This window comes from Narcine bancroftii, chromosome 11 (assembly GCF_036971445.1).
Source record: "Narcine bancroftii isolate sNarBan1 chromosome 11, sNarBan1.hap1, whole genome shotgun sequence".
NCBI classification, from domain to species: Eukaryota; Metazoa; Chordata; class Chondrichthyes; order Torpediniformes; family Narcinidae; genus Narcine; species Narcine bancroftii.
The window spans coordinates 59431511-59455416 of NC_091479.1; the positions used below are offsets into that span (position 1 = coordinate 59431511).

Here is a 23906-nt window from a genome sequence, read left to right on the forward strand (position 1 = left end):
CTCTAGTGAATACCGAGGCAAAGAAATCATTCAAAATTTCCCCCATTTCCTCAGACTTCTCACTCAGCCTACCCTCGCTATCTACAAGGGGTCCAATTTTATCTCTCACTAACCTTTTACTTTTAATGTACTTATAGAAACCCTTTGGATTTATTTTTACTCTGTCAGCCAAAGCCTCTTCATGCCTTTTTTTGGCCTTTCTAATTTCTTTCTTAAGATTCCTTCTACACTCCTTGTAGTCCTCCTTCAACTTCTCAGCTCCCTGTTGTTTGCTCAGAAGATGGATATAATGGAAAACTATAGTAGGCGAAACAACATAAAGATAGTGGGCCTAAAGGAAGATGAAGAAGGCAAAGATATGAAAGAATTCATAAAAGAATGGATCCCAAAGGTCCTGGGAATGCCAGAAATACAGGAAGGAATGGAAATAGAAAGGGCACACAGAACATTAGCTCCGAAATCACATCCACAACAAAAACCAAGATCCGTTTTAGTAAAATTTATGAGATACACGACAAGAGAAAATATACTGGAGAGGGCAAGGAATAAAATTAGAGAAGACAAAAAAAAAACATTGGAATACAAGAGTCAAAAATATTTTCTTACCCAGACATAAGTTTTGAACTCCTAAAGAAGTTAGGAGTTTAACACAGCAAAATCAATCCTATGGAAAAAAGGCTATAAATTTATGTTAAGATAGGCAGCTGTGCTTAAAATATTTATCCCGGGGGAGCAAAACAGACTGTTCTCAGATCCAGAGAAAGCACAAGAATTTGCAGAACGCCTGCAGGACAGAAGAAGAGATGAAAAGATGTAACAAGAATGAAGAACGACGACAAACTTCATATAAAGATGTAAAAATAATGTATAAGTAAGAACTAAAGAAGGGAAAGAAAAGGGAAGAAAGGAAGTAAGGGGGGGAAAGAGGGTGAGCTTTGTTAAATGTGAAGATAAAAGTTTTCTGGAGGGGGTTGGGTGGGAGAGAATAACAATCACTGCGAAATCAGTTGACGCTTGTGAGCGGGTTCACAATCCAAATGGAGAGGGGAGTTGTGGTTGCATGGCAAGGGATGGGGGGGGGGAACACTTGGGGTTAAGGGGATTTTAGATGTGGGAGTTGTTGAAGTATTTTATGTTTTAGAAGTGTTGTCATACATTGAGTTCAAAAAGGGAAAACTGAAAGATGAAAATGGGGAAAAGGGGGAAGGTGGTGGTGAGGAAGCAGAAATGAGGTGTAAACAGAATATGAGATGGCCATGTTGAACTATATGACTATAAATATTAATGGAATACATAACCAAATCAAAAGGAAGAGGTTATTAAATTTACTGAAAATTTAAGGATAAATTTACATATGTGCAGGAAATGCATCTAACTGAAGTGGAATAAATTAAGGAGCGACTGGGTAGGGCACGTAATGGCAGCATCATATAATTCGAAAGCCAGAGGTGTAGCTATATTTATCAATAAAAATGTACCAATCAAAATAGAGGAGGAAATAATAGATCCAGCAGGGAGATATGTAATGATAAAGTGTCAGATATATTCAAAATTTTAGAATCTGGTCAATCTATATGCACCTAAGGGAATATATTGATAGGATGGAATTTTAACCTTAATTTGGACCCAAAGTTGGATAAAACTGGACAAAAGAGAGCAAAAAGAATAAAGTGGCCAAATTTATGGTTAAATCAATGCAGGAAATGAAACATGGATATATGGAGGAGGCAGCACCCAAGGGAGAAGGAATACTCATATTATTAGAGTAGGCATAAAACATACTCAAGGATTGGTATGTTTTTGTTGTTGGCCCATATTCAAGGGAGAGTTAGGAAAACCATATAACCATATAACCATATAACCACTTACAGCACAGAACAGGCCAGTTCGGCCCTACTAGTCCATGCCGTAACAAATCCCCACCCTCCTAGTCCCACTGACCAGCACCCGGTCCATACCCCTCCAGTCCCCTCCTATCCATGTAATGATCCAGCCTTTCCTTAAATGTAACCAATGATCCCGCCTCAACTACGTCTGCCGGAAGCTCATTCCACATCCCCACCACCCTTTGCGTAAAGAAATTTCCCCTCATTTTCCCTTTATAATTTTCCCCCTTCAATCTTAAACCATGTCCTCTAGTTTGAATCTCCCCCTTTCTTAATTGAAAAAGCCTATCCACATTTACTCTGTCTGTCCCTTTTAAAATCTTAAACACCTCTATCAAGTCCCCTCTCAATCTTCTACGCTCCAGAGAAAAAAGCCCCAGTTTGCACAACCTTTCCCTGTAACTCAGACCCTGAAATCTTGTCAACATTCTCGTGAACCTTCTCTGCACTCTCTCTATTTTGTTTATATCTTTCCTATAATTTGGTGACCAAAACTGTACACAGTACTCCAAATTTGGCCTCACCAATGCCTTGTACAATTTGATCATAACCTCCCTACTCTTGAATTCAATACTCCGATTTATGAAGGCCAACATTCCAAATGCCTTCTTCACCACACCATCTACCTGAGTATTAGCTTTGAGGGTACTATTTACCATAACTCCTAAATCCCTTTGTTGCTCTGCACTCCTCAATTGTCTACCATTCAATGTATATGACCTATTTAAATTTGCCTTTCCAAAATGTAGCACCTCACATTTATCTGTATTAAATTTCATCAGCCATTTCTCAGCCCAAACCTCCAGCCTTCCTAAATCACCTTTTAATCTATGGTAATCTACCTCACTGTCCACAACACCACCAATCTTTGTGTCATCCGCAAACTTGCTTGTCCAATTCTCCACCCCTACATCCAGATCGTTAATATATATAACAAATAATAGTTGACCCAGGACCGAACACTGAGGAACTCCACTAGTCACCGGCCTCCAATTGGACAAACAATTTTCTACCACTACTCTCTGACACCTCCCATCCAACCACTGCTGAATCCATTTCACTACCTCCTTATTTATACCTAATGCCTCCACCTTTTTTCCTAACCTCCTGTGGGGAACTTTGTCAAAAGCTTTACTAAAGTCTAAATAGACAACATCCACAGCTTTCCCTTCATCAACCTTTTTTGTAACCCCCTCGAAAAACTCAATCAGGTTTGTCAAGCATGATCTACCCCTGACAAAACCATGCTGATTACTCCCTATCAATCCCTGTACCTCCAAAAATTTGTAAATAGCATCCCTCGGAACACTTTCCATCAACTTGCCCACCACAGATGTCAGACTTACAGGCCTATAATTCCCAGGTTTGCATTTGGACCCTTTCTTAAACAGAGGAACCACATGCGCCACCCTCCAATCCTTTGGCACCACCCCCGTGGCTAGTGACATCCTAAATATCTCTGTTAATGGCCCCACTAACTGTCCACTAGCCTCCCTGAGTGTCCTAGAGAATATTTTGTCCGGTCTGGGAGATTTATTCACCTTTATCTTTTTTAACACAGCCATCACTACCTCCTCAGTTATCCTTATATGCTTCATGACCTCCCCACTATTTTTCTTTACTTCAACTGGTTCAACATTTTTTTCTCTAGTGAATACCGAGGCAAAGAAATCATTCAAAATTTCCCCCATTTCCTCAGACTTCTCACTCAGCCTACCCTCGCTATCTACAAGGGGTCCAATTTTATCTCTCACTAACCTTTTACTTTTAATGTACTTATAGAAACCCTTTGGATTTATTTTTACTCTGTCAGCCAAAGCCTCTTCATGCCTTTTTTTGGCCTTTCTAATTTCTTTCTTAAGATTCCTTCTACACTCCTTGTAGTCCTCCTTCAACTTCTCAGCTCCCTGTTGTTTGCTCAGAAGATGGATATAATGGAAAACTATAGTAGGCGAAACAACATAAAGATAGTGGGCCTAAAGGAAGATGAAGAAGGCAAAGATATGAAAGAATTCATAAAAGAATGGATCCCAAAGGTCCTGGGAATGCCAGAAATACAGGAAGGAATGGAAATAGAAAGGGCACACAGAACATTAGCTCCGAAATCACATCCACAACAAAAACCAAGATCCGTTTTAGTAAAATTTATGAGATACACGACAAGAGAAAATATACTGGAGAGGGCAAGGAATAAAATTAGAGAAGACAAAAAAAAAACATTGGAATACAAGAGTCAAAAATATTTTCTTACCCAGACATAAGTTTTGAACTCCTAAAGAAGTTAGGAGTTTAACACAGCAAAATCAATCCTATGGAAAAAAGGCTATAAATTTATGTTAAGATAGGCAGCTGTGCTTAAAATATTTATCCCGGGGGAGCAAAACAGACTGTTCTCAGATCCAGAGAAAGCACAAGAATTTGCAGAACGCCTGCAGGACAGAAGAAGAGATGAAAAGATGTAACAAGAATGAAGAACGACGACAAACTTCATATAAAGATGTAAAAATAATGTATAAGTAAGAACTAAAGAAGGGAAAGAAAAGGGAAGAAAGGAAGTAAGGGGGGGAAAGAGGGTGAGCTTTGTTAAATGTGAAGATAAAAGTTTTCTGGAGGGGGTTGGGTGGGAGAGAATAACAATCACTGCGAAATCAGTTGACGCTTGTGAGCGGGTTCACAATCCAAATGGAGAGGGGAGTTGTGGTTGCATGGCAAGGGATGGGGGGGGGAACACTTGGGGTTAAGGGGATTTTAGATGTGGGAGTTGTTGAAGTATTTTATGTTTTAGAAGTGTTGTCATACATTGAGTTCAAAAAGGGAAAACTGAAAGATGAAAATGGGGAAAAGGGGGAAGGTGGTGGTGAGGAAGCAGAAATGAGGTGTAAACAGAATATGAGATGGCCATGTTGAACTATATGACTATAAATATTAATGGAATACATAACCAAATCAAAAGGAAGAGGTTATTAAATTTACTGAAAATTTAAGGATAAATTTACATATGTGCAGGAAATGCATCTAACTGAAGTGGAATAAATTAAGGAGCGACTGGGTAGGGCACGTAATGGCAGCATCATATAATTCAAAAGCCAGAGGTGTAGCTATATTTATCAATAAAAATGTACCAATCAAAATAGAGGAGGAAATAATAGATCCAGCAGGGAGATATGTAATGATAAAGTGTCAGATATATTCAAAATTTTAGAATCTGGTCAATCTATATGCACCTAAGGGAATATATTGATAGGATGGAATTTTAACCTTAATTTGGACCCAAAGTTGGATAAAACTGGACAAAAGAGAGCAAAAAGAATAAAGTGGCCAAATTTATGGTTAAATCAATGCAGGAAATGAAACATGGATATATGGAGGAGGCAGCACCCAAGGGAGAAGGAATACTCATATTATTAGAGTAGGCATAAAACATACTCAAGGATTGGTATGTTTTTGTTGTTGGCCCATATTCAAGGGAGAGTTAGGAAAACCATATAACCATATAACCATATAACCACTTACAGCACAGAACAGGCCAGTTCGGCCCTACTAGTCCATGCCGTAACAAATCCCCACCCTCCTAGTCCCACTGACCAGCACCCGGTCCATACCCCTCCAGTCCCCTCCTATCCATGTAATGATCCAGCCTTTCCTTAAATGTAACCAATGATCCCGCCTCAACTACGTCTGCCGGAAGCTCATTCCACATCCCCACCACCCTTTGCGTAAAGAAATTTCCCCTCATTTTCCCTTTATAATTTTCCCCCTTCAATCTTAAACCATGTCCTCTAGTTTGAATCTCCCCCTTTCTTAATTGAAAAAACCTATCCACATTCACTCTGTCTGTCCCTTTTAAAATCTTAAACACCTCTATCAAGTCCCCTCTCAATCTTCTACGCTCCAGAGAAAAAAGCCCTAGTCTGCACAACCTTTCACTGTAACTCAAACCTTGAAATCCTGTCAACATTCTTGTGAACCTTCTCTGTACTCTCTCTCTTTTGTTTATATCTTTCCTATAATTTGGTGACCAAAACTGTACACAGTACTCCAAATTTGGCCTCACCAATGCCTTGTACAATTTGATCATAACCTCCCTACTCTTGAATTCAATACTCCGATTTATGAAGGCCAACATTCCAAATGCCTTCTTCACCACACCATCTACCTGAGTATCAGCCTTGAGGATACTATTTACCATCACTCCTAAATCCCTTTGTTGCTCTGCACATCTCAATAGCCTACCATTTAATGCATATGACCTATTTAGATTTGCCTTTCCAAAATGTAACACCTCAACTTACCTGTATTAAATTCCATCAGCCATTTCTCAGCCCACACCTCCAGCCTTCCTAAATCACCTTTTAATCTAAGGTAATCTTCCTCACTGTCCACAACACCACCAATCTTTGTATCATCCGCAAACTTGCTTATCCAATTTTCCACCCCTACTTCCAGTTCGTTAATTTATATAACAAACAATAGTGGACCCAGGACCAATCCCTGAGTAACTCCACTAGTCACCGGCCTCCAATTGGACAAACAATTTTCCACCACTACTTTCTGACACCTCCCATGCAACCATTGATGAATCCATTGCATTACCTCCTTATTTATACCTAATGCCTCCACCTTTTTTCCTAACCTCCTGTGGGGAACTTTGTCAAAAGCTTTACTAAAGTCTAAATAGACAACATCCACAGCTTTCCCTTCATCAACCTTTTTTGTAACCCCCTCGTAAAACTCAATCAGGTTTGTCAAGCATGATCTACCCCTGACAAAACCATGCTGATTACTCCCTATCAATCCCTGTACCTCCAAATATTTGTAAATACCATCTTTCAGAACACTTTCCATCAACTTACCCACCACAGACGTCAGACTTACGAGCCTATAATTCTCAGGTTTACATTTGGACCCTTTCTTAAACAGCGGAACCACATGCGCCACCCTCCAATCCTTTGACACTACCCCCGTGACCAGTGACATCCTAATTATCTCTGTTAATGGCCCCACTATCTGTCCACAAGCCTCCCTGAGTGTCCTTGGGAATATTTTGTCCGGTCCCGGAGATTTATCCACCTTTATCTTTTTCAACACAGCCATCACTACCTTCTCCGTTATCCTTATATGCTTCATGACCTCCCCACTATTTTTCTTTACTTCAACTGGTTCAATATTTTTTTTCCCTAGTGAATACCGAGGCAAAGAAATCATTCAAAATTTCCCCCATTTCCTCTGACTTCTCACTCAGCCTACCCTTGCTATCTACAAGGGGTCCAATTTTAACCTTCACTAATCTTTTACTTTTAATGTACCTATAGAAACCCTTTGGATTTATTTTTACTCTGTCTGCCAAAGCCTCTTCGTGCCTTTTTTTGGCCTTTCTAATTTCTTTCTTAAGATTCCTTCTACACTCCTTGTAGTCCTCCTTCAAACTCTCAGCTCCTTGCTCTACCTCTTGTACACCTCCCTTTTTCTCCTAACCAAATTTACAATATTGCTTGAAAACCAAGCCTCCCTTTGACTTCCAGCCTTTCCTTTGATCCTCACTGGGACATATCTACTCTGTACCCGCAAAATTTCTTTTTTGAATATCCTCCATTTTTCATTTACATCCTTACCTGAAAATATCCTGTCCCACTCAATACTCCCAAATCCCTTCTTATTCCTTCAAAATTTGCTGTTCTCCAATCCAGAACCTCAGCTTTAGGCCCCTCCTTGCTCTTCCCTAAAACTACCCGAAAACTAACAGAGTTATGATCACTAGACCCAATTTGTTCTCCAACATTAATGTCCGATACCTGACCTAGCTCATTCCCTAACAGGAGATCTAGTATTACACAATCCCGAGTCGGTTCTTCTACTAATTGATTTAGAAAACAATCTTGAACACATTTAATGAACTCTATGAACTGTATGTGTATCCCAGTCAATGTGAGGGAAGTTAAAATCTCCCATGATCACTACCTTATGATTCTCACACATATACGTTATCTCCCTACAAATTTGTTCCTCTAATTTTCTTGGCCCATTTGGTGGTCAGTTATACACCCCTATTAGCACCTTCATGCCTCCTTCACCCCTCAATTCCACCCAAACAGCCTCACTGGACGATCCCTCCAGACCATCCAGCCACCTCACGGCAGTAATGCCCTCCTTAACAAGCAGAGAAACTCCTCCCCCTTTTTTGCCCCCTGCTCTATCACATCTAAAACAAATGTATCCTGGAATATTAAGTTGCCAGTCCTGTCCCTCCTGTAGCCAGGTCTCACTAATTGCCACAATATCATGACCCCAAGTATCTGTCCATGCTCTAAGCTCATCTACCTTGTTCACTATGCTTCTTGCATTAAAATATATGCATTTCAGAGAATGACCCTTACCTATATTCTCTTTTCTACCTTTTACCCTAATCTTCATCCTACCTTTGTTATCGTTATTATTCCTATCTTGGTGGCCATGCTCCCTTGACACTGCACTCACACTCTGTTCCCCACCTCCCTGCCAAACTAGTTTAAACCTTCCCCCACAGGTCTAGCAAATCTGCTTGCCAAACTGAATATAAAGCTAGATTGCTATCTGATCACTCACCCCTGTTATTAGCAATAGAATTGAAGGACATCCCACCAAGAACATATAGATGGAGATTAAACTCCATCCTACTTAAAAGACTGGAATTTAGAGAATTTATTGAACGCCAAATTAAAATGTACTTTGAAATAAATACAGAATAAGTGAAAGATAAATTCATATTATGGGATGCAATGAAAGCCTTCATTAGAGGGCAGATAATAAGTTATGTAACTAAGATGAAAAAGACTACAATCGGGAAATAGAACAGTTGGAAAGGGAGATAGTAAGAACAGAAAAAGAACTAGCAACAAGGGAAAATTTAACAAAAAGAAGAGAATTGGCGGACAAAAAAATAAAATACGAAACATTGCAAAAGTATAAGGTGGAGAAGAACATAATGAAAATAAATCAAAAGTATTATGAGATAGGAAAAAAATGCACAAAATATTAGCCTGGCAACTTAAAACAGAACATGCTAAAAGAACTGTATTGGCATCAAGGAAAAAGGACAAACAAATTACATATAATGCAATGGTGATTAATGAGAACTTTAAGGAATTTTATGAACAATTAATTATACCAAACTGAGAGCGAGGGGAAAGAAGACAAAATAGAACAGTTTTTAGCTAAAATTGAACTGCCAAAATTGCAAGAAGAAGAGCAAAACAAGTTGATAAAACCATTTGAAATAGAGGAAATGCAGGATATATTAAAAAAGCTGCCAAACAATAAAACACCTGGAGAGGATGGATTCCCAATAGAATTCTATAAAACATTTAAAGAGTTATTAATTCCTCCTCTCCTGGAAGTAATGAACCAAATAGAAGAAACACAAAACTTGCCAGATTCATGTAAGACAGCAATAATTACAGTAATACCAAAGACGGGGAAGGATCCACTAACACTAGCATCATATAGATCAATATCTCTACTTAATTTAGATTATAAGATAATAGCAAAATTATTAGCAAACAGATTGGCTGATTGTGTACCAAAAATAGTAAAACAAGATCAAATTGGATTTATTAAGAAAAGATGAACAGCGGATAATGTCTGTAAGTTCATTAATTTAATTCATCCAGTTCAAGGAAATAAGTTACCAACAGTGGCTGTTCCTTTAGATGCAAAAAAAGCCTTTGACAGGGTAGAATGGAATTATTTATTCAAAGTATTACATAGGTTCAACCTACAAGAAAAATATATTAATTGGATTAAAGCATTATATAATGGACCATTGGAGAAGGTGACAGTAAATGGATATGTATCGAACCAATTTAAATTAAGTAGGTAAACTTGGCAGGGAGAAATATCAGGGTACAAGATCAACGCAAATAAAAGTGAGGCGATGCCAATGAGTAATACGGATTACACAGAATTTTAAAAGAATCATCATTAAAATGGCAAACACAAGCAATCCGATACCTAGGTATTAGATTAGATAATTTAAGCCACCTATACAAATTAAATTATCAGCCATTGATGAAGAAATTACAGGAAGACTTAGAACATTGGAAAGAATTGCCACTAACATTGATAGGGAGGGTAAATTGCATTAAAATGAATATCTTCCCAAGGATACAATACCTATTTCAATCATTATCAATTCCCTTAACAGAGAAATTCTTTAATGAATAAAAGAGAATAATAAGGAAATACTTATGGAAAGGAGGGGAAACTGAGGATAGCATTAGATAAATTAACAGAGTGGTACCAACAAGGTGGTTTGCAGTTACCAAACTTTAAAAATTATTATAGAGAAGCACAATTAAGGTATTTATCAGATTTTTATCAGACAAGGGAAAAACCAGATTGGACTAAGATAGAGCTAGATAAAATAGGGGAGAAGGTAGTGGAACTTATACTTTATAAGTGGGATGAAAAACTGGTGCAATATAAAAGTTCACCAGTATTGCATCATTTACTCAATATATGGAAGAAGATTCACTTAGAAAGGAAAAAAACAAATTACCAACTACCAAATTTATTATTGACACAAAATCAACTAATCCCCTTCACAATAGATAACCTTTCCTTTAGAGAATGGGAGAGAAAAGGAATTAAAAGAATAGAAAATTGTTTTTTGGGAAATAATTTATTAATATTTGAACAAATGAAGTACAAATATGGAATTACTCATGCAACAATGTTTGCATACCACCAACTGAAAGCATACTTAAAGGATAAATTGGGAAGCAGACTGAGATTACCAGAAGGAAACAGCTTTGAATTTGTGATTACAGAAACAACAATTATAAAAAGATTTATATCAAACATGTACATCAAGCTGCAAGAGAAGGAAAATTATGAAATAAGCTATAAATCCAAACAAAGTGGGGAAAAGATTTAAACATTGTCTTGGGTAAACTTATACCTCTCATTTTGTTCATTTTAGATTGGTCACAGTGTTTGAGCTACCGAAAGAAAATAGACACACACACCGAGAGCAGTTCAGTTTATACAAATGTTTATTACTAATTCAAAAGCTGATTTCACACTACAATATGCAAGCCCTTCCCAACTATACTTATCAACGCTTGGACTGGTCCCAACTGCCGAAGCGAGGCAACGACTGCACACTTGTAGTAGGTTGTCAGGGCGCTGGTAGCAGCTTCTCCACCTCCCCCGACCGGGACGTTGCACGGACTCTGGCTGTTCTTCCTTCTTGACAAGGGGAGTTCCCACCCCTCAGAGAGTCTAAACTTCAGCAGCAGGACCACAGGCTTATATACCCCAAAAACAATTAATCATGTGCCTACTCCTTCTAATATTTGTCAGTCAAAATCAAAACTGAACATTACATTCTACAATTTAGAAGATTAATTATTATGGAACCAGGATGTTATGATTTCCTGGTTTATCTCGTAGATACAAAGACTTATTAAAAGAGCAAGACAGGTTGTGACCAATTCGTCAATTTCAGAGTGTTGCATTTGACAACTGCTTTCCCTGGGCCTCACAGTGGAATTCCATTTCAAAGCGTATCTTCAGATAAGTCCCCATGGCTGAGTTTAATTACATCTGCTAGTTCTGAAAGTAAGGTGACCTGCGTGTGGACCCAGGGTCGTCAGTTCCACATAAGCAAAAAGCATCTGGGTACATGGTTTTAATCCTCCATTACAAACATAAAGATAAAAAATGAAATATGGGAAAAGTTATGCTCTGGAACTATGAAGAATATATTAAACACGAGGTTACGTATGATACAATATAATTGTACAATATAATGCCCCAAAAGTTAAATAAATGGGATCCAACATTATCAGATAGATGTTTTCGCTATAAGAAGGAAATGGGAACAACAGTACATGCAATTTGGGCATGTGAGAAAGTGAAAAAATTTTGGAAAGATCTAAATCAGATATTAAATAAAATCACAGAAAGCAACATACCAAAAAATTCAGAGATCTATCTTCTAAGTAATATAAGAAGTAAAGAATTAGGCCTCAAACTGGATGAAGCGCAAAATAGATTTATCATGATAACCTTAGCTGCAGCAAAAAAATGTATAATGTCAACTTGGAAATCAGAAGAGAGCCTAAGAGTACAGCAATGGTACATGGAAATGAATAAATGTATTCCATTGGAAAAAATAACACATAATTTAAAAAATAAAGTCACATTATATGAACAAATTTGGGAACCATAAATGGAACACAACAGAGGGCCTACCACAGACCTCCACCCCCTAAAATGATAGAATGAGAAGAAGACAAAATGAACTGACCCAGTGTGTAAAAGTAGATGACACCATTTTCTTGTGTATTTTCATTGTGTGATGACATTGTTTAATGGTTTTATTGCATTGTATTGTATAGGTTTGGAGGGGGGGTGGGAAGGGGGAGAGAAGGTAGGGGAGAAAAAGGGGAGAAAATGCCACTGTATATATTTAAGAGGGAAATGTTTGTATGTATTTTGATTGATATGGTTCACAGTGTGAAAAAAAAGAAAAAAAAAGGGGGAATTGGCAGAATATTTGGTGAAGAAAATTGTGTAGGCTACAGAGAAAATACAATGTCAGGAACTACCGTATATTTCAGCATAGACACCCCTTTTTCAGCCTCAATTTAAGGGTTTTATGGTACATCTTGCATATAAGTCAACCCCAATTTTCTGGCTTCCTGAAGTGCTCCATTGACGAACGTACTAGTCGACCCCCAAAGCTAGCGATGCCTGAGATGGGTCGTTGACCAGCGTATATGTCGACCCCCAATAGGCATTGACTGGAGGTGGTTGCTATCATGGAGGGTCCATCAACGCAGTGCAACTCATGATGAAAATATGAAGTTAAAAGTGATAAAAATGACCAAGGAAAGCAACAATTGCCCTGTTGCAAGAAAATTTGATGTATGTGAGAAGTTGGTAAGAGATTGGAGGAAGACAGATGAGACTTTAAGAAAAATACCAAAAAGGCAACGTTCTTTGAGAAAAGGAATCACTCGTTGACCAAAGTTGGAAAATCACATTGCAGAATGGGTCTGAGAACAGAGGTAAGACTGCTACACAGTAACCCAAAATAAACTGCAGTCGGCCAAGTCACACCCAGGCCTCGGTGATGATTTTGAGGCTACAGTCGACTGGTGCAGGAAAATCCTGGTATTACGTCCAAAAAAAAAACAAAAATTTCACAGAAACTACCAAAAGATCTTGATCATGAAGTTGTACGTTTTCACCAGTTTATAATACAGAACCGACAGCAACACCAGTTTGCATTTGAAAATATTGGAAACATGGACAAAACCCACATGAATTTTGGCATGACAGGCAATAGAACAGTGTTAAACTGTGCAAGGCCACAGTACAGGCCACAAAAGGACCAGGTTTACTGTGATGTTAATGTTCATGGTCGACGGGACAAAGATCCATGGTAATCTTCAAACACAAATGTAAAATTAAACCAAAAATGAAATTCCCAGCTGGTATTTTTGTACATTTTCATGAAAAAGGATGGATGGATGAAAATGGCATAAAACTATAGATAGACAATGTGTGGAACAGGCGGCCAGGCAGTTTATGAAGGAACGGAGTTTGCTGGTCAGGGGTATGTTTCGTAGCCACTTAACTGAGAAGGCTAAAAGTAGATTAGCACTACATAATACTTATTCTGGTGGGTTTGACATCCCTATTGCAGCCTCTTGATGTCTGCTTGAACAAGCCATTTAAAGACCAAGGAATGGAGTACATGGATGTCGAGTGCAGAAAAATCATTCACAAAATGCAGGGCATCACTTGATGTGGTGTGTGACTTCATGCTCAAGGCATGGGGCAGCATTAAAGTAGAGACTGTGAGAAAATAATTTCTCTTGTGCACTTGATGGCACGGAGGATGATTTATTGTGAGACCCTGATGATGAAGCTGAAACCGCCTCATCAGGTACTGACTGGGACCCGAATGGTGACTGTTTAACCAGTGAGAGCATGGATGCACTTGCCTCATCTTTCCTTCAGATGATGATAGCGGGAGTGATTTTGAAGGGTTCTAAATGTGTTGCTGTTTTCAATAAAAACCTCAATGAAAATTTGACACAGTCAAGTTATTTTGGTATTTCAAGGGTCGACATGTGCGCCAGATCGGTGCAGATTGGATTTTGAGCCGAATTTAAGGCCTGAAAGTATATCCAGCGTATAAGGCGACAACCCCCCCACCCCCACCCCACAATTTTTTTAGAGTTTTTTTGGATTTAACAACTCAACTTAAATGCCGAAATATACAGTAGTGGCTCTGGTAAAGAGCTGGCACAGACATGTTGGACAGAATGGACTCCTCCTGTGCTGTGGCATTCTGGGAATCTATTCTTTGTACTCTCTTGCCAATTGAAATTCATTTAATCCTTAGTATATTACCAAGAGAATGTTACTTGCATTTTTAATAACCAGGCTTGAACCCATTTAGTTTCACTGATTTTACATGTTCAAAGGAATTCACTGTCTGATCCAAAACTGCATAATTATCCAACCTGATGCTGGAGTCGAGTGTAATACTCAAACATGCTGGAGAAACTCATGGGAAGTTTAAGACGGTCGACATTTTGGGCCTGAATCATTTTTCAGGGGTCCCGAATAAAAAGTTGGTGGGGGGGGGTGGGGAGGGAGAAGAAGAGGAGAGAGGGGAGTATTATGGGAACAGAAGTGGGAGGATCACAGGCTAACAGTTAATAGGAGGGACAGGGCAGAGGGCTAGATAGGGTGGATCTGTGATGGGAGAAGAAAGGGAAGGAGGTGGGGAGCTGATGGTAAGGAAACAGAGAACAGAGGAGGGGGCTAACAGAAAATGGATGTTGTCTGATTGGAGAGTGCCCAGGTGTTGTTCCACCAATTTGAAGATGGCCTTGGTTTGCCAGTGCACGAGACCATGGGCAGACATGTCATTGTGGCAGTGGGGTGTGGAATTTAAATGATTGGCCACTGCTACTATTGCAGCAGACAGAGTGAAGATGTTGAACAAAATGTTCTCCCAGTCTACCAATAGTCTCACCGATGGAGAGGATGCTGCATTGGGAGCACTGGCTGCAATAGACGACCCCTGCAGATTCACAAGTATCGCTTCACTTGAAAGGACTGTTTAGGGCCCTGAATGGAGGAGAGCAGGAAGGTGTGGGTGCATGTAGCTGGTCACAAGTGTAGGTACTGAGGGAGAAATTGGTGGGAATGGATGGGTGGTTGAGGGAATCCCAGAGGGAGAGGCCCTTTGGATCAGTTGCTGATGGAGAGGATATGTGAAATATCTGGAGGGTGGTCTGACTAACCTACACAATGGTTTCTGATTTCATGGTTAGGTTCCACTCAGAACTGAGTTTGAAGATGAAGTAATTGTTATGTCATTTTTTTCAAACTTCTGTTTCATTCAGTCATAAATTGATACACAATTTGCTCTATGACAAAATCTCGGATAATATAAGCATTTCAGATAAACACAACTGTAGTATTTCATCCACAGTTTTTACTTGAATCATGTGTACAGCAAACGAAGTATAAATGAATCTTCTTCGATGTGAGTAGCTAATGCATTCTTTGCCTTTCCTCCTCTGGCCTTTCCTTGGAGTCAGTGCTCTGTGACCTGTGGAACTGGATTTCAGCAAAGGGATGTCTTCTGCAGACTCAGGGGCACAGGTCGGGTGTTTGAAAGGATGTGCAGCCCATTCTCCCGCCCAGCTCACACACAGCTTTGCCACATGCCCATCTGTTTGCACTACGAGTGGCTTGCTGATGAATGGCAAGATGTAAGTATGACCTGATGAGATGGAAACATTAGGGTCAGAAATGGCAGAGGGGTCTTCATCTTGGGAAGATACTTCAAAGAAATGTCTGCATGTTCCAGCATAAACTGTGTCTGGAGATATTTGGCCAAGTGCCAAGCTAGAAAGGCATTCAAAAAGAAGCCAACATTCTAAAAAGTATTTTTAAATTTAGACATGTAGCACGGGAACAGACCATTTCACCCAAGAGCCCAGGCTGCCCAATTAATCTCCAACTCACAGTACGTTTCAAATAGTGGGAGGAAACTGGACCCCTGGAGAAAACCCAGACAGGCATAGGGAGAACGTACAAACTCCTTACAGATAGTGCGGGATTCAAAAATCCAGGTCCCGATCATTGCACTGACCGCTACGCTAATGGTTGTTCAAATGTGTCGTTTTGTGTCCCCAAATATTAAGTCTATGCTGTCCAGTTTAGAGGAATCTGATCAGTGTTATGTTCCCATCTTATCTCAATGGTGTTTTTTTTTAAGGAATGGGTCATAAACAGGGTGCATTTCTATCAATCCAAAATTAGCACTGCAAATGGTTCTTGTCATACCGTTAATCAAATTAAGACTGTTCTGGCCAGAATCAAAGAACACCATAACACAGAAACAGGCCCTTCAGCCCATCTAGCCCATGCCAAACTATTTATTCCACTTAGTCCCATTGACCAGCACCCAGACCATAGCTCTCCACACCCCACCCTTCTATGTACCTATCTGTATTTTTCTCAAATGTCAAACTTGAGCCCACGTTCATGATTCAGGTTGTGAAATATTTTAGGCATCATGCCATTTATCAGGCAACATCCTATTAAATCTTCTCTGTTCTCTCTATCTTACTGATATCTATCCTGTAGTTTGATGACCAGAACTGTACACAATTCTCCAAATTTGTCCTGACCAATGCCTTAGACAACTTTACTATAACATCCCAACTCCTATACTCAATTTTTTGATTTACGAAGGTTAATATGCCAAAGGTCTCTTTACAACCCTATCTACCTGTGACGCCAATTTCAGGAAATGATGTATCTGTGTTCCCAGATCCCTCTGTTCTTTACCATGTATGTTTGTTCTTGGTTTGTCCTTCCCAATGCAGCTCCTCACACTTTTCTGCACTTTGCAGCCTATTCAGTTGGTCCAGATCCCTCTGCAAGCTTTGAAAACTTTCTTCGCTGTCCACAACACCTCTAATCCTTGTGTCAGCTGCAAACTTGCTGATCCAATTGCCCACATTATCATCCAGATCATTAATATAGATGACAAACAACAATGATTCCAGCACCGATCTCTGAGGCACGCCACTAGTCACAGGCCTCCAGTCTGAGAAGCAATCATCCACCACTACTCTCTGGCTTCTCCCGTCCAGCCATTGTCGAATCCAGTTCACTACAATACTTCACCATGAATATCAAGCATCTGAACCTTCCTGACTAACCTCCCAGATGGGACCATGTCAAAAGTCTTACTAAAGTCCATGTAGACAATATCTGCAGCCTTTCCTTCATCAATATTCCCGTTAATCATATTTAACCATATAATCATATAACAATTAAAGTGCAGAAACAGGCCATATCAGCCCTTCTAGTCCGCACTGATTTAAGTGAACTCCACTAGTACCACCTATCCGCTCCCTGTCCATAACCCTCCAATCTCATCACATCCATGTATTCATCCAAACCTCTCTTAAATGACAAAATTGACCCTGCTGCAACCACCTCTTCCGGAAGGTTGTTCCACTCAGGCACCACTCTCTGAGTGAAGAAGCTTCCTCTTATGTTACTTCTAAAGTTTTGTCCCCTAATCCTTAACTCATTCCAATCTCTCCTACGGTCAAGGGGAAGAGCCTATTCACACTATCTATTCCCCTCATAATTTTATATACTTCTATCAAATCCGCCCCAACCTTCTACGCTTCAACCATCTTGAAAAACTCTATAAGTTTGGTTAAACATGACCTACCACACACAAAACCATGTTGAATATCCCTAATCAGTTCTTGGCTATCCAAATAATTGTATTTCCAATCTCTTAGAACACCTTCCAATAATTTACCTACTACTGACATCAGGCTGGGTTACTGGGTTACTTTTGAACAGCAGAACAATGTGAACTACTCTCCAATCCTCCGGCACCAACTCTGTGGCTAAGGACATTTTAAATATTTCTGCCAGAAACCCCTGCAATTTCTAGGCCTGAGGGAAAATCTTGTCAGGCCCTGTGGATTTATCCACCCACATTTACTTTAAGACAGCAAGCACCTCATCCTCTTTCATCTGATTAGGTTTCATGACCTCACTGCCTGTTTTCCTTACGTCCTTCAACTGTGCCAGTTCCCTGAGTAAATGCTGATGAAAAAAAAGTTAAGATCATTTAGACCCAAACCTGAGTCAGACATGTAAATGGTGACATAGAGGACACTGCAGGCACTGGAATCTGGAGTAACAAACTATCTGCTCAATGCGTCAAGCAGCATCAGTGGGGAAAAAAGGCTGGTCGATGATTCAGGTCAGAACTTCTCCTCAGGATGTGGATCTTCATCAAGACTTGTACATTCAGGTGAGGCCTTCCAACCAGAAACATCGACCATTCTTTCTCTCAGGCAGATGCTGCTCGAGTTTCCCGAGTAGATAGCATGAAGAACAGGCAAAGCAGACATCAGGGTTCTGGAGCAATTCTGAGTGGCATTTGCCAAGCATCTACTGGAATCTGCCCCTGCAGCTGACCCTCTGTCTCTTGCTTCCAGTGCTCTGCACCGTGCGGTGCTGGTGTGCAGATACGCAGCGTGCAGTGCGTCAGCCATGCCCAGGAGCAGATGGACCATCGCTATTGCAACCTTTCATCGAAGCCTCTAACCATGCAAAGCTGCTTTGGTGCACCTTGCCAATACATTTGGACTGCTGGAGTGTGGTCACAGGTAAGGGTGCAGACAAGGTTCCCAAGAATAATCCAGCAAATGAAGGGGGTATTGTATGAGGAGTGTTTGACATATTTAGATGTACAACACAGTAAAGGCTATTACGGCCCATGAGCCTGTGCCACCCAATTAACCTACAACCCCAGTACATTTTGAACAGTGGGAAGAACACAGATCCCTGGGAATAATCCACACAGACACCGGGCGAATGTACAAACTCCTTACAGACAGTGTGGGATTTGAACCCCAGTCACAATTTCTGGTGCTGTAACAGCAACGTCAACTGCGGCACCCTCCAGTAGAATAAGGAAAACCTGGACAGAGTGGACATGGAGAGGATGTTTCCTATGATGGGAAAGTCAGGGACCAGAGGAATACAAAAATGTCTCTTTTAAAGGGGGAAGAGGAGGAATTTTTTGAACCAGAGAGTTAAAGAACGATATGGAGGATGTCTTTGGGCAGATATAGAGGGAGATGCATTGCTATTTAGGAAAGGAATCTAGGGTGACTGGGAGAAAGCAGGAAAATGGTGTTGAAAAGGAAAGTAAATCAGCCATGATGGAATGGAAGGAGACCGGATGGGACCAATCGACTAATCCCACACCTGCGTCCCATGGAGTAAGGAGGAATAAGGAGTGGCATATGACTATTCCATTTGGAAGTATTGTCCTGAGAGGTGGGGAATAAAATCAGCCAGGAGACGTGTCTACTCTGTGGAGCCACCTGGATTAAAAACTTGGCGAGACTGGGTTCATGTGTGTTCCAGGTGAATGCAGCAGCAACAGATCAGAAGGGGAATTAGAAACCCATCCAATCATTCTCCATGACAGGAACATTCACAGGGAGCTGATGCTTTGAGCATTGTTGGACCTCAGCTTGTCCACATCGAGAAATGGGGGAAATTCCTCTATCATTTCAACTGACAGAAATATTTATCATCATATATATTTAGATGCAGTGAAAGCTTTGTTTTATGTACTAAGCTGCACTCTGTGACTCTCCGTAACACTGCACCCTGCACCCTGTGACTCACTGTAACACTGCATCCTACACTCTGTGACTCACTGTTGACACTACATCCTTCATTGGAACACCGCACTATGTAATCTTTGATTCACTGTAACACTGTAACTGTAACATGGATAGACAATAGACAGTAGGTGCTGGAGTAGGCCAATTGGCCCATCAAGCCAGCATCGCCATTTTTCAGATCACATGGCTGACCACTCTCTGTCAGTATCCATTCCCTGGCTTATTCCCATAACCCTTATCCCACCTGCCCACAACAGCCTTATCTAACTCCCTTTTGAACATATCCAGCGAATCTGTCTCTACTACCTTCTGCGGCAAAGCATTCCACAGATCCACACTTCTCTGGGTAAAAAAAATTCTCCTCATCTCCATCCTAAAGGGCCTTCCCTGTATTCTTAAACTATGCGCTCTAGTACTAGTTTCTCCCAACATTCTGAACATGTAATTCAATTTCACCCTGTCCAGCCCCTTGATAATCTTATATACCTCAATTATGTCTCCCCTCATCCTTCTAAACTCCATCGCATATAAACCCAGTCTTTCTAACCTTTCAACGTGTCCATCCTGCCATCCCAGGAACCAACCTTGTAAATCTGTGCTGCACTCCCTCCACTGCGAGTATGTCCTTTCTCAAATTTGGGGACCAGAACTGGTCGCAATCTTCCAGGTGAGGTCACTCCAGGGCTCTGTACAACTGCAGGAGGGCATCTCTGCTCCTATACTCCAAGCCCCTCTTTATGGATACCACATGCCACTTGCCCTCTTCACAGCCTGCTGAACCTGCATGCCAGCTTTTAGTGACTGGTGCACGTCCATCCAGATTTCTTTGCATTACCCCACTCCCTAGCTTGACTCCATTTAAATAATACTCTACTCTCTTATTACAGCCTCCAAAATGGATAACCTCTGCATTTTCCTGACATCCTCCTCACATTTTATACTGCCACAATGATCCCTTCATCCAAATCAATTACATAAATGATAAACAACTGAGGACCCAACACCGATCCTTGTGGTACCCCACAAGTCACATCCTGCCAATCTGAAAATTACGCGTTTATCCCAACCCTTTGTTTCCACTTTCTTAACCAATTTGTCAGCACTCTACCCCCGATACCATACCCACATGGGACCAGCAGTTCTTGCCTTTTGTTGACTATGTGGACCTTACACAGACAAGGCCCTTCGACTCTTCCTCTTCTACATCGATGACTATTTGGTGATGGCTCATGAACCCATGATGAGGTTGTTAACTTCATCCACTTTGTGCCAACTTCTACCCCGACCTCAAATTCACTTGGTCCATCTCCAGCAACATTCTCCCTTTCCTCGATATTTCTATCTCTATCTGGGGAGACGAACTCTTGACAGACATCTTGTACACACCCATCAACTCCCTCTGCTACTTCGACTACACCTCTTCCCACCCTGTCCCTGTCAGGATTCCATTCCATTCCATTCTCTCAATTCCTCCATCTCTATCAAATCTGGACCTAGGATGAGGACTTCCATGCCAGATCATCAGAGATGTCCTCCTTCTTCAAACAATGTGGCATTCCCTCTCCCACCATCAACTCAATTATCCATTATCTGCACATCTTCCCTGCCCCCCCCCTGCCCCCACATGCATCAAGAACAGGATACCTCTTATCCTCATCTACCACATCCTCCTCTGCCATTTCTGCCACCTACCACATGATCCCACCATATTCCCCTCTCCTCCCCTCTCTACCTTCCACAGGGACCGCTTCTACAGTGACTTCCTTGTCCACTCCTCCCTCCCCACCATTCGTCCCCTTTGAAGCTACCCATGTGACTGCAAGAGATTCTTCACTTGTGCCCACTCCTCCTCGCCCACTCACTATAACACCAAACTCTGCAATTTGGTTTGATTCTTACACAAGCTGCTGTACTTAAGTATGGGTTGACATGCCTGGAAAGCATTTAGTTCAAAGCTTTTCTCTATATCTTGGTGCATGGGGAAAATTAACAATTCAATTCAAGTTGGTTTATTCTTAAATCAATCCCATGAAGTTCTAACCTCCAATGTTCATGTGTAATGTTGATCAACGCTACCTACTGCAGTGTTTCCTTTTACTGCACAGTGTTCAGCGAGCTGTGGCCCAGGATATCAGCGAAGGGTCGTTTCCTGCAGGGAGGTCCACTCTGGTCAAGACCTTAATTCATACCTGCCACCATCCGCTTCAAGGGACATTTGCCCACAACCGGCACCTGTCAGCATTCAACAGTGCCACGTCCGCAAGTGTCCTCCGTTAGCCAGGTGGAGAGTGGGAGCTTGGAGCAAGGTACATCTGAGGCCAGTCAACCCCAACCCTCACACGGTTCAGTTGTGCCAAACGATGCTTTTGCTCATACACCGTAATGTGTTGTATGTTGTCTAGCGAATACAACAGGAGAATTTTGATGTATGATCGATGCCAGTGTATGATCCATCACTGATCCATCTTCAGTCGAGAGACTGTCTGCCTAGTGGAGCCATCCCAGATTCTCTGCCTGGATGGCAAGCTTGGGAAATTAGAGACTGGGTTTTGTGTGTTATAGCAGATACAGCAGAAGATCAGAAGGGGAGTCAGAAACACATCCTATCATTCTGTGACAAGAATATTCCCAGTGAGCCAGTGGCATATCTATAGAAAATAAGACCTATGGCAAGTACTGAAAGTGCCCCCCACTCCGTTAAAGTGTACTTACACATATATGCACAATTTATAGCGAGCATGGGAAAATCACACCGGCACAAAACACATGCGTACAATTTATAGAGGAATGTGAGAAAATCGCGGTGGAGATGAAATACACAACACACACACACACACACACACACACACACACACACACACACACACACACACACACACACACACACACACACACACACACACACACACACACACACACACACACCTTCCTAACTGTATTTGGAACATTAATTAAATGTTCCCAACCCTTTGACAGTGCACATCTTATCAACAATTTCTCTAGCACCCTTCCACTTTTCTAGGCCTGGAGTGAAGCAGGGTGGTCCCAAGATGCCAAAGAGGCTGATTTGATCATACACAGTGCCATTTATAGTGCTGGAAGTCTGGGCTGGGGGTTGGGTCCAGCCCAGGTTGTTTACCGGGATCCAATGGCTCAGTGGCATCAGGGTTAAACTGATTACAAAGGCCAATGGCCCAGGCCAAGTACAAATGGATCTAAATTGGCCAATGGTAAGGTGCCACTTCAAGCTTGATACTGACTGCATGAATTGCCACCAGTTCATCCCAAAATCTGTCTGAAAACCTCAGTGACTCAGACACTTAAAATGCTTTTGTATCATTACGAACTACGAGAACTTCACAGGCATTTGACTTCTCCCAAGACGCTTCTTGCCGACTATGTACCATGGTTGCCGTCTCTTTGTCTGTAATGGCCAGCTTTTGTCACTGAGCCACTGTATGGCGACCCGACCATCAAAACGATTGTTCTTAAAACATTGGGTAGAAGCATGTGCACACACTAACTACGCTATTTGATGGTCACCTTGATGAATGCCTCATGCCCGAAAGGTTGGTCATGTACCTATGCTATGTAAAGTGCACTCTTTCACCTGCTGAAATTTCTCCACCATTGTGTTTAGACAACATTGTTTAAAGCTATTTACCTTTTCAGGAATTGTCATTCTCTGGGAAGACATGCTTAAAAGTAGGTTTATGCTTCAAGTTCTGCAGCTGAACGAACTGACAGACTTTTTTTGAGGTTATTCCTCTCCCCCAAAAATATGCTTTTCTTTCCATGGCAAGCCTGCAGTTGGTAATGAATCTTTTAAAATAGTGCAGTTCAGAACAGGTTCAGGCACCTCAGCCCCCACATCAGCGCCCAACACAATGGACAGTTGAAACCCGCAGTCCCCCTCCGGCTGCCCCAGCCCTGCTGTCCCCCACCGGCCACCCCAGCCCCACAGTCCTACACTGGCTGCTCCAGCTCCATAGTCCACTGCTGGCCACTCCAGCCCCGTAGTCCCATGCTGGCCACTTCAGCCCCGTAGTCCCCCACCGGCCACTCGAGCCCCGCAATCCCCCGTCGCCTGCCACAGCCCCGCAGTCCCCCGCCGGCAGCTCCAGCCCCGTAGTCCCATGCTGGCCACCACAGCCCTGCAGTCCCCAGCCGGCTGCCCCAACCCTGCAGTCCCGTGCCAAGGGGCTGCTAGGCAGCAAGTAGGGGGCTGTCCGGCAGCGAGGAGGGGGCTGTCAGGCAGCGGGGAGGT

At 41.5% G+C, this 23906-nt stretch overlaps 1 protein-coding gene across 6 annotated transcripts in view; it reads left to right on the plus strand.

Annotated features, from left to right (window-relative positions):
• Positions 1-23906, plus strand: part of LOC138745789 (A disintegrin and metalloproteinase with thrombospondin motifs 20-like) — a 381593-nt gene that overhangs the window by 307479 nt on the left and 50208 nt on the right. For 5 of the 6 annotated variants that reach the window (XM_069903086.1, XM_069903089.1, XM_069903091.1 and 2 more), the window contains 3 exons: positions 15494-15667; positions 18437-18607; positions 21745-21945. In XM_069903086.1, coding sequence (XP_069759187.1) covers positions 15494-15667; positions 18437-18607; positions 21745-21945 — 546 coding nt within the window. The remainder of the gene's footprint in view (positions 1-15493; positions 15668-18436; positions 18608-21744; positions 21946-23906) is intronic. The other variant, XM_069903087.1, reaches the window with a different exon arrangement.